Below are 12,405 nucleotides of genomic sequence, written 5' to 3'. Positions count from 1 at the left end.
ACTGAAAAATGTAATTTTGACTATTTAATGACTGCCCGTCTTAATCAAGACAAGTTAGAAGTAAGTACAATGAAGATTTAATTGTATACAGTCACTTCTCGAAATATCATACTCTCATAGAGTCTCCCTGGTTTAAAAACTGATTGAAAAGAATTGAAAAGTGATCACTCCATGCAAACTGTATATCTATATATACAATCAAAAGAATTAAAATTATTGAAAAAATTTGAATTTCATCATTTTTAATTCTTTTCAATCAATATTTTTAAACGGCTCTATAGCTTTCATAAATTTTTTAAATTTCTCATTTGTTCATACTTTATAGCAATTTTTTGGGATCGTAAGGAGTGCTTGTGGGTGTAATGAACATCCAGATCCTATCATATTTGGACAAGTATTCAGATTACTCTGCTCCTATTCTTTAGTTACGCCACCAAAAGGATCAAATGTAACTGCCGTTGAACTTTTGCAATCATTGATGGAGACAAAAGAATCACTGATGCTAATTCAAGATAAAAAATCAAAGTGGCTACAGAAATTAGATTCTATAATTGACAATGGATTTATTGAAGAAGACGATATTTACCGAAGAAAAAGCGTCGCAGTGAGTCATTTTGAGAATTTAGTTGATACGAGTGAAGATGACACTGACGTCACGTCTGCCACCAATGATTCATCAAAGTCAAGGACTATGAATTTTCTTGAAAAAGGAGTGTAGCTAAAAACCTTTTGAGAGTTTAGTTGACTCTAGTGAAGATGAAAACAATAATGTTAATTTGGATTCTGCTATTGCTGATGGATTACAGGCTAATGATCCTCATGAACATCATGACTACGATGTTGTTAGTACAAGCGAGTTTGTTGTGTCGTATATTGCTGGTTACGTTGCCAGAAAAATGCAGCGATTTTCTCGGTGTCATCTTTGCTTGGCGAGTCTAGAGTCTGATAAATCTTCTCATAGAGATCGAGTCATTGATCTAATGAGTGAACAATGTATACGTCCAAGTAATAATCTATATTCTTTGATCCAGCAATTGGAAAATATTGTATTGACTGTTGTTGGGACAAAGACAGTTAGGTTTGATACGATGAATTGTATTTTAGATAAAGTCGCAGAAGAAAAATCACTACCTTTCGTTGGTTGCCAAGAACATCAATTCACGTTGATGAAAAAATATTAAATTACTTTATAACTATTAGAGGTCATTTCTTAGCTAATCATATTAATAAGAATTATAAGCAAAAAGTATTAAAAATAAAAATTACGTAAAATTTCAAAATTAGTATAAGTTGTGCTTATCGGAGTTTTAAAAGATTTTTACAAATGTTCGTCAAACTTAACAATTTTATAATGATAACTTTTATAGTTATTAATTATTTTTATGCAGAGTTTTTATGTAAAAAAAAAAAAACATTTAAGTAACAATATATATTTTTAATAGATGTTTACGTTTATTATTTGATTTTTTATCTTTATAGAAATTATTTTTTCATACTTCACTTCTATGCCTGCTAATTATAAACAGACCAAGGAATTCATCGTTAATACTATTTTTGGTATTTTATAATTATAAGGCTTCTTTTAGAAAATAAATTTAATAATTTTAAATCTATTCAACAGGTCCTTCTCTTAATATGTTCAGTTTTTTATATGAAATAATTTATTATTTACTCAAAAATTTTAAAATAATTAAGTCATTATAAAAGTAACAATTTAGTTAAAAAATTAAATGTGCCGTTAACTTGTTATTTCAATATTATTTTCGAATTCTTAATTATTTATTGGAAAATCTGTAAACATTGGAGTTGTAGATTAAGTATAGCTTACTCCTCGTTATACTTATACTCTTAACCGCTAAATTCAAAAACTGGATTGCAGCAGTAGCAGCGCACTCTGTAATGAAACTTTATTTTCTCTACTTTTCGTGGACACTTCTGATACTATACGTTCGAGCTCCTTCTATCTAAGCTCCGTGCTGGAAACACTCTGTTTTCAAAATGTATTCATTATGGTTTCACTACATATCCATTTTGGTTACCGACTGAGCCCACTCTGGTTTCAGTCTGGAAACACGATGGACAAATGTAACAAACACACTCTGAAAACTCTCTGGAAACACTCTGGAAACGGAATGAAGCTATTTCCACTCTGTTTCCAGAGTGTTTCCAGAATGGCTGTAAGGTTGCGAGGGATATGTTTGTTTTTAAGGTTATATATAATTGCATATAATTTTTATATAACTATACGTCATTACATACGTTCGTTTTTAAGATTATATATAATTTATATATAACTATATATAATTACTTATAATTCATATATAACTATATGTCATTACATGTGTTCGTTTTTAATATTTGCTCGAGCATAAATATTCAAGTTCTCATCAAGAAAATCTTCGGTTATAATCAAAAAGCGATCATTTTCGTGGGCTTTATAATTAATTGGATTTCCCAACCACAAATAGATTTCGAACTCTCGAGCTTGTTCATTTTGATTAGTTTGTCCTATTTTACATTTAAGCATTGGTACACCTTGAAGAATTTTTAAGTTATTAACTTCAAGACTTTCATGTATATTAATTTAGAGGATTTATAAAAATTTGACCAATTAAATAATTGTCTTCGAATAAATTAATTTATTAATAGTCAATGAATCTTTCTATCAGTGTATACTGATAATTAATAATTTAAAAACAAAATGAAAAATTTTGTTTATTACGCATCGATCATGCATACGATTTGTATTACTTGTAGTTGTTAAAAACTCTGTTATCCAAGTAAGTCTCATAGGTAAACGGGTAAAGTCATAGTCTCTCAAGGTCCCAGGTTCGGATCCCGCGCGTGACGGTTTTTTTTTCTATGGAAATAATTCTATATAATTATATATAGTTATATATAATTATATAGGGTCATTTTTCATATATAGTTATATATGGTATTATATATAATTATGTCTAATTATATATAACTTTTTTTACCCGGGTATGGAATTATTTTGAGAATGGAATATTTTCACTCAGAATACATTATGGAATTTGTAAGAATTTATTCTGAAAATAGTATGTATCCACTCTGGTTACATTCTGGTTTTAATATGTGTTCTTTCTGAATTCAATATGTATTCGATCAAGTTACATTCTGAATTCAAAATGGATTCATTATGGTTTCGATATGTATTCACTATGGTTTTACTCTGGAAACATAATGGACAAATGTAACAAACACACTCTGGAAACATGCTGGAATCAGTCTAATTACAGAATGTTTTCAAAGCGATTCCATAAGTGTTTCCAGAATGAATCAAAGGTTGCGAGGGTACTTACGACTCTGGAGGTCGTACCATCTTTATCTCCAGCTCTAGTTGTTTTACTGGTTACTCACAAACCCGTGAGGTAACTGGGACGTAACAGATGCTTGGTAATTATCAAATTAATTAATAATTATAAGTGTGTGAATTTTCTGTTTATTTAATAACTTTTCTTTTAGGTGCAAATCTTCATTCTTTACTAATAAATACAGAAGAGCCCATGAAACACTATAGTGATTGTTTGGACATGATAATTTGTGAGACTCCATCGGTGCAATCCCGGGAAAAAATGATCAGACCTGATCAGACATGAACAGGCATGAGTCTTCAGCCCTGATCAGACATGAAAAATGACCATGTCTGATCAGGCATGAATTGACCTGATCAGGCCTGATCAGACATGGTCAGGTCTGAAAACCCATTACTATTTTTAATTAATTATTTTGCTTAATTTTATGGTTGTAGTACTTGATAGAGTCGTACGCAATTCTCTATAATAAAATAAAATTAAAAAAAAAAAAAAATAATTACATATTATTGTAAGGATGTAACACCAGCGGTCAACCATCCAACTACCAACCATGCTCAATGCTGTTTAACTCTGGTGTTATCCGTTTGCCTTGAATTTCCCGCCTGCTGTGCTGCTATATTAGATGTAACAATTCTATGAAGTACATAGAGTATCGAATAAGTTTATGATAAATATAATGTTAAAATTGGTTTTATAATATATTTTGATAGTCCTAATTTATTTATGTAACCGAATCTCATTATAATATCACATTTATTTAAATAATATAATAAGTAATGATTTTCATATTAGGCAGGAGCAGAGCAGACCATAACATCCCATAGAAAATGTAATAAATTTTTTATTTCAAAATTATTTAAATAAACGTAATGTTAAAAATAATTTTGCAATTTTTGTGATGACCAAAAATTTTTTTTCGTCAAAGAAAAAATTTTTATCATATCTCTGACTATAGTCAAAGAGGAACAGTCATAAACAGGCATAGTCAGACATGAATAGACATGAACAGGTATGAACAGGCCTGAGCGTATTTAACACTTCAGACATGAACAGGCATGGACAGGTCTGATCAGGCATGGAGAGGTCTGATCAGGCATGGACAGGCCTGAACGTATTTAACACTTTAGACATGAACAGACATGAGCAGGCATGGATAGGTCTGGTCAGGCATGGACAGGCCTGATCAGGCCTGAGCGTATTTAGTACTCCAGATATGAGCAGGCATGAACAGAACTGATCAGGCCTGGTCATACATGAACAGGCATGATCAGGTCTAATTTCAGGCCTGATCATACATGAACAGGCTTGGTCAGGTCTGATCATTTTTTCCCGGGATGTTATTTGGGTGGATGTAACAACTGTCCAGGGGTAGATGAGTTCAGTAACATTCTACTAACATGTTTTGAGAATCAGGAGATCGAATTAGACTATTTTTACATCTCTTACAGAAGATTCCTACCAAATTTGGAATTTATAGGAGCTATAGTTTAAAAACGGGAAACGAAAACGAAAAAATGACGATTTTACTCAAAAAAACCGATTATTTTAAGTAATTGATCATGTTAAATTTTTTTCGTGTATTTTTTCGAAAAGTTCATTCAAAAACAAAAATTTAACAAAAAAAGGTACCTCAAAGTCAATTTCTAAAAAAATTATGGCTATTTGAAAATAAAAAAGCCATTTTTTTGAAAAATTCATAATTTTCTTTGGGTTAGACAAAAAAATTTGAAAAAATTCTGACTGGTTAATTACCTGGTTATTCACCATATACTTTACCTTGTATCAGTGACTATCTATTGGCAAAGTGTTATTAATTGTTTCTCAAGTTTATCAATTGTATCTCAGTATCAAATTGTTGCTGTGTGAGAACTTACAAAAGACCAACAGTGTGTTTATTGGGAAATTATAAGTGACACAATTAAGAAGAACTGGTTATTTACCTTATACTTTTCTTTATATAAAATTGACATTATTTCGATTGGTTTTTTATCTTGCTTATACATCCAGTAATTTACCTTACACTTAAGGTGTTGTTGCTATGCCATTGGTGCCTGATACATGTGCTAAATGCAAGAGATCTGTCAAAACACCTGTCATTTGTAATATTTGTCAACAGCATTTTCATCCAGGCTGCCCGTGTAAAAAAAATCAGAAATTCTGGCGGAAAGTCTGCGGAATTCTTTAAGGATTCATAGTTGTTGCAAAATAGGAATTCCAGATGAATTCTTGATGAAAAAATTAGAGATGATTTCATCATTATAGGTATTAGAAATTTCAGTGCAAATGTAATAATACAAGAATAGATACAAACTTAAATGGTTCATCACGTATTGAATTCTTGGAGGTCTTACCAATATCTTGCAAAAATTGTATTAATAGCGGAATAATTAATGCATCTATAAATTCTAGGGGAATTTTCATAGACATCGGGCAAAATTCCAGCTGATGTCCAGCAAAAATTGATAGGAATACGGGAAAAATTATTCTTAAAATTAAACACTAAAAAAAAAAAATGAAGCGTCTTCAGCTAATATTCTTACGGAACTGATACGGCCTTTTAATAATAATTTTACTCGATTTTGATGTTGATTAATTTGTACACAGAAAAAAAAATTTACTTGAATCAAGTAAATAATTTTGAAGAATTTCATCGTCTTGGTTTGAGTTGAAAAATTCTTAAACTAAGAAATTTTTCTTGGTTTAAGTAAATTTTACTTGATTCAAGAATTTTTTGTCTTGATTCAAGACAATTAATTTCTTCAAAATTATTTTCTTGGTTCAAGAATTTTTCTCTTGATTTAAGTTAATTTTTTTTTCTGTGTACACAGGGCCTTAAAATTTCTCGGGGACACTAAAAAGAATTCTAAAGAAAATTCTGAAAGTTTTGGTAGACTTCCAGCTGACATTTGGCGGAAATTAATGTTTCCACGAAATTATACTTCAAAATGGAAAGTGTATAATTTCCATTTGGTTTCCAGCATACTGTTTCGTCAGAATTCATGTAGTCTTTGCTATAATTTAATTAGATTTTTATTCTGATGAGATTACACTAATGCCCGGAGATTTTCTCTGAAACTAAATATTTTCCGAAGGAATTTCTAAATTATTCGAGTGGATTTCCTGCTGATATCTTGTGAAAATTCACAGAAACATTTAAGGAATTAAACGGTAGAAAAATTTTTCTTGAGTTTGCTAAAAGATTTCACTTAAAATTCATACGGTCTTCCACATGAATTTACTCTGTGTTGACTGTTAAGAGTTCATGCAGATGTCCTTAGATTTTCCCCAGATGAATGGACTAATTCCGAAGGACTAATTCGGCGGAAATCAGCATGAAATTTTAAAAATTATTCGTAAAATACGACCGTAGGAAAATTTTTCTTAAGTTTGCTGAAAGATTTCACTTAAAATTTATACGGACTTTCACATGAATTTATCCTGTGTTGACTGTTAAGAGTTCATGCGGATGTCCTTAAATTTTCCCCAGATAAATGGATTAATTCCAGAGGAATTTTAGCGGATATCAGCGTAAAAATTCAATTAATTATTCGTAAAATACGACAATAGGGAAATTTTTTTTGAGTTTGCTAAAAGATTTAACTTAAAATTCATACGGTCTTCCACATGAATTCACCCTGTGTGGACTGTTAATTCATCCAGATGTCCTTAGATTTTCCCCAGATAAATGGATTAATTCCAGCGGAATTTTGATGGACATCAGCATAAAAATTCAAAGAATTATTCGCGAAATACAACAATAGGAAAATTTTTCTCGAGTTTGCTAAAAGATTTAACTTAATATTCATACGGACTTACACATCAATTTACCCTGTGTGGACTGTTAAGAGTTCATGCGGATGTCCTAAAATTTTCCTCAGATAAATGTTTTTATTTTGGTAGAAAATAGCATAACGAATTTCATGCTAATATTTTATCGCATAATATTTTATCAAATTTCATCGAACAATAAAAATTATGCTAAAATTTTATCGTAACTTCTATAGCTATCAAGATTAATTTTCTAGATTATTTCATTGAATTGCCAGATCTCTGTGTCTAGAAATTCTACTTATTGCGAGAAAATTCTAGATGAATTAATTCCGCCAAATGCCAGAATAAATTAACCCGGAACTCTATACGATTTCCTGTAGTATTTATCTGTTGTCTTTGAAAATCTTTAAATATATTGGCTCACAAGTTCAAGGTAACAAATTCACTAATTCATATTGAGAACTATGAAAATTCTGATAAAATTTTTGTTGAAAATTGAAATAAATATTCTATCGCTTCCTCTCAACGACAGTAATTTTTTTAATTGAATATAGTATGAATTTTACAAGATCTACACTTTGATGTATTTAGTACTAGGATTCATAGATGTGTAAGAAAAAGAACAAATTTTTTGGGGTTTTTTCAACAGTCTGTAACTTGAAGAAAAATAGTCGTTCAGCAAATAAAAAAAAAAAAACAAATTGTAGCTCCAAGTGTCTAGTTTTCAGATCTGAGTTTCAATTTTCTTCTCTGTGGTTTTCTTGGTAATACTCGAAAAAAAAAACGGTATTTTATTTCAATTTTCATTAAAATTTTCAGTGTGATCTATTTAATTATAGTATAAACCATCGAATATCGTAATAATCAATGCACGAAAGGGTATTTTATGTTATCTCAAGAAAACTACCGACAAAAAAAAATTTGGAACTTAGATCTAAAAAGTAGGCACTTGAAGCTACTTGCTTCTTTTTTATTTGCTGCATGACCATTTTTGTTCAAGTTACAGTCTGTTCAAAAACCCCAAAAAATTTGGATTTTTCTCTTACTCCCTTCATTTTTGTAAAAGGTTTATATCTCTCACTGGAAAACTATGGCGCCACATAATCAAGCTAGATTTTATTAGACTGCGTGCGCATATGACAAGAAAAACAGGCACCGATATTAAAATAAAAATCACTCTATAAGAAATAATTTAATAATTATTATTATTATTGTTTTTTTCTAATTAATCACACAATTTATTTATTTTTTTTTTTTTCCAAAAAACGAATGAACGTTATAAAGTTTGAACTTTTGGATTTTCTTAAATTTAGTTTATGCTTAATTTCACACAATTTAATCAATTTCACACATATTAATAGGTTTTATAACAAAGAACGTATCTAAATCATTCATCTTGTCGGTCAACATAGCAAAACATACAGTAATTATTCCTTTAATGTCAATTATTCTTAAATTGTCACCAGAGTCAATGCAAAGGTTTAACATGTTATCGATTTCAGAATCTTGAAAAACATTTTCAATCGGCAGACACTTTCTTATTATCGCATAGAAATGACTACTTTCACAATTCACATTACAATTATTGATCCCATCACAGAAACAAATTTTCACAAATTTTGTTAGTATACCGATACAATTATTTTCATTTTCACGATAAATTACTACTGATGAATTAGTTTTTTTCGTACGCTCATAAAGTTCAGAATCATATAGAATATTGTTTTTAAATAAACGCGAAAATGTATGCACATTAACAGGATTCTGATAAGGTATATTGGCTTTTCTCATTAAGAATTCCATTAAACCAATGAACTCATCAGTTTTGTTCAATTTTCCAATAATAAAATATTTATCAAGAATTTGTGTGAGCTTGCGTCTCCTCAAATTAGTTAATTCCAGTCTCTGGCAAAAATCAGCAACTTCACAACTTTCTTGTTGTGCTTCGGATTTTAATTGAACTACATTATTGAAAATTGATAAGGCAGAACAAACTTGCAATTGAGTGTATCGGGTTCCTTGAATTAAACGCCTTAAAGATCCGTTAAGGTCTTCGTATGCGAAACAAGAAGTATAGGGTAATGGACCAAATTTACGGACATCATCGGGAAGATGGACTAAACAATATAAGTTGCAAGTCATATGTTTTAAACCGTAAAGTTTTTCAAATTGTGAAACATATATCTTCAAGCACGTTGACGCGATTGAAACCATTTTCTTGCTGATAGAATCATAATTTAAATAACTGATTGCAAGGACTAACAGTTTATGGTGATAAAAATATTCTTCGCCCATAATTGAATGCAAAAGAGGGGTTGAATAGTACAATAACCATTGTTTCCACTCAGACGCTTTCCAATATTTATAATCAAAGATAGATCTAGTCAATCTTGAAACGAACGCTGGCGGAGAAACGGACTGAAGTTTTTCATTTACCCACTCTCGATGCTGATAAAGGGAAACATTTTTATTTTTATACTGTGGATCAAACCATAGACTGAATAATTTTCTTGCAACTCCTAAATATACACAGTGCATAGAATCTACGACAGTAGTATTAAAAACATCATGAACTAACTGAGAAAGAACTGTCGGACCTTTAACACCATTAACATCGTTCCCAGTGTTAAAAGCTTTTTTGCCATCGCGTATCGATTCTGTAGTAGTTCTTAACTTCATTCTGTGTTGAAAAGGGTAAACACGACTTTTATTTAAGTGTTGAGTCTCAATTTTACAATGGCAACATCCAAATATTCCTCTATGTCCCTTCATATTGAGGAATGCAGCTTTAGCTGGGAGATCACACGTGCCACAAATAATGATCCCTCTCACCTTTACTCTAGAATTTAGATCTACAACTTTGCACCAGATACCGCTGAAAATTCTTTGAAGATCAGCTCGAAAACTATCTAAAAATAAATTTGGTTGAGATTTCGCTCCAAACCAAAGACCAGCTAATAATAAATTTTCTTTTTTTGTCCGTTGATTGAAAGGAAGTTCATTTATTGTCAGATAAAATGGCCACAGACTAAATTTAGAAGACTTGAAAAGTGCTATGCCATCGGTGTTCCAAGTGAATGAAATGTTTGAAGGATTAGATAAAAATCCGTTATTTGAGAAGAATGATCGATAAACTTCCCCATCCCAAATGTCTTCTAAATTGTTTTGTGAAATTTTTTGTCTATTAAATCGGCTTTGCAACAAGTTGTAAAAATTAGGACGCCGGAAAAAGTTAAATAATTGTGGTATTAAGGGAACTTGAATAAAATAACTAACGTCAGTTTTCTTCTTACATTGGGGACAAGAAGTTTTTTCATTGTTTAACTTCGAAAAACAAACTGAACAAAAAAAATGTCGTTTAAGTGGGTTTTGAACATTTTTAAAAAATTTCTTAAAGAAGTACAGAGTTTTAAGACAATAATTTAGTTTTATACAATGTATGTTAATAAGAGATAATAAGTCTGCTAACAGAACTTTCGTTACTTTATGCCGAATCATAAAGGTTAAAATGCAAAGTAAACTTTCGTCTAAAGTCAAAGGAGCATTCTCGTAAATCGGATCATTCAAATGATCAGTATCAAAAGTAGGTCCTGTCTCACTGTCATCAGATGAACTGTCGTCAATTTCACTTTCAGATCACTGACTGTTGTTATCCCACTCGCTTACATCACTGTTAAATGAACTACTATAAGTAGATTCACATTCATCATCACTACTGTTGCTTGAAGAATCAAAATCATTACCAATAGTAAAAGGATCGATATTCCGGTAAAAAATAGGATCATCACCAACGTTACCGAAGTCATGCTCATAATTATCAACATTATTTTGATTTTCTTCCGTATCGCCAAAGTATCCAACATCAGAATCATCAGAGAATTCATTTTCAGACTCATATAAATGTTGGATTTCAGATCCATCGGGGCTGTCCCTTTCAGGGTCATCAGAAGATTCGTATTCAGAATTTTTTGGACTAGTACTTTCATGAAGATCATCTGGAATTTTAAAAATAATCATGCATCTCAAGACCGAGAGGGAGAAAACAAAAGTACTTAAATAGATTAAATAGATTTCAAAGATTCAAAGATATTAAATCTTATCTTTTATCATGGTAATATTCAGATCTCAGCAAATAGATAACATAATATGTTCAGCATGTTTAAGATCAGTGATTTATATGATGTCTAAATTATATCAAAACCCGCAACGTTTCGTTGACAATCTCAACTTCATCAGGCATCTTTGAATTGATATTTAAATAAATTCATTCAAAGACGTCTGATGAATTTGAGATTGTTAACAAAACGTTTTAGATTTCGATATAATTTTAGACATCAAATAAATCGCTGATCTTAAACAACCTGAATATTTATTGTTACTTATCTTTTATTGCATTCAAAATCCAGAGAACAAATTTTCAGCTTTAAAAGCATGAATTCAGTGGGAACACCACTGCGACGGTCGAAAAAAAGGTGATTTTTAGGAATTTTTTAATAGGAAAATAAAGGAATTTGGGGATCGGGTTTTTTTTTATTTTATTAAGGGTACATTAAAAATTATTATCCTAAATTTTTATTAAAAAATATTTAATTATTACAAATTTATTAACAATTTTGTAGAGCACTATAGAAAATTTTCCCCTCCATGGCCGGATTGATAACTCAAAAACGGATCACCTGAATATAAAAACCCAAATTGTTTTTTAATCAATAAGGATGTAGTTATCGTCGAATATATGGAATTTTGAAAATTTTAATTTTCAAAGAAATGACGACTGATTAAAAATTTTCTCATCATTTCTACAGTTTTTCTTGTTTTAATCTAGCTAAAAAAATCTTTAAAATCAAAATTTTCAAAATTCCGTTCGTGCAACGATAACTACATCCTTACTGATTAAAAAGCAATTTTGGTTTTTATTTTCAGATATTCCATTTTTGAGTTATCGATCCGACCATGGAGGGAGGAAATTTTCTCCAGTGCTCTACGAGATTGTTGAAAACTTTTTAAATATTTAAATATTTTCTAATAAAAATTTAAGATAATAATCTTTATATAATGTATCTCTAATCAAATAAAAAGACCCAATCCCCAAATTCCTTTATTTTCCCTGTCAAAAAATTCCGAAAATCACTTTTTTTTTTCGACCGTCACAGTGGTGTTCCCCTTAACGTTATAAAAAAACAGCTCCTCGACCACCGGGCTTACGCCTAAAATCAACTCTGTAACTTAAAAATGACAAAAAATTGTTAAAAGTCTTATTTGACATTTCCGTTTTTTTAGAACACGCAGACAA

The 12,405-nt window shown here is 30.4% G+C and overlaps 1 protein-coding gene across 1 annotated transcript; it reads left to right on the top strand.

The window, feature by feature from the left end:
- On the top strand, positions 1 to 1,172 carry LOC141535974 (uncharacterized). Its single transcript, XM_074256166.1, has 2 exons — positions 1 to 60; positions 326 to 1,172. The coding sequence occupies exons 1-2, from the start codon at positions 28 to 30 to the stop codon at positions 716 to 718; spliced, it is 426 nt and encodes a 141-aa protein (XP_074112267.1). The 5' UTR covers positions 1 to 27; the 3' UTR covers positions 719 to 1,172.
- The last annotated feature ends 11,233 nt before the right edge of the window (positions 1,173 to 12,405 follow it).

Source organism: Cotesia typhae, unplaced genomic scaffold, assembly GCF_013202065.1.
Source record: "Cotesia typhae breed Kobodo isofemale line unplaced genomic scaffold, CoteBio_Ctyphae scaffold_152, whole genome shotgun sequence".
Lineage (NCBI taxonomy): Eukaryota > Metazoa > Arthropoda > Insecta > Hymenoptera > Braconidae > Cotesia > Cotesia typhae.
Note: the sequence above shows the minus strand (reverse complement) of the source record. Positions and strands in the feature narration are given on the sequence as shown.

Coding starts and splice junctions, on each gene's coding strand:
- LOC141535974 (XM_074256166.1), top strand. CDS start 28: ATGACTGCCCGTCTTAATCAAGACAAGTTAGAA. Junction 61..325: donor TTAATCAAGACAAGTTAGAA/GTAAGTACAATG, acceptor CATACTTTATAG/CAATTTTTTGGGATCGTAAG.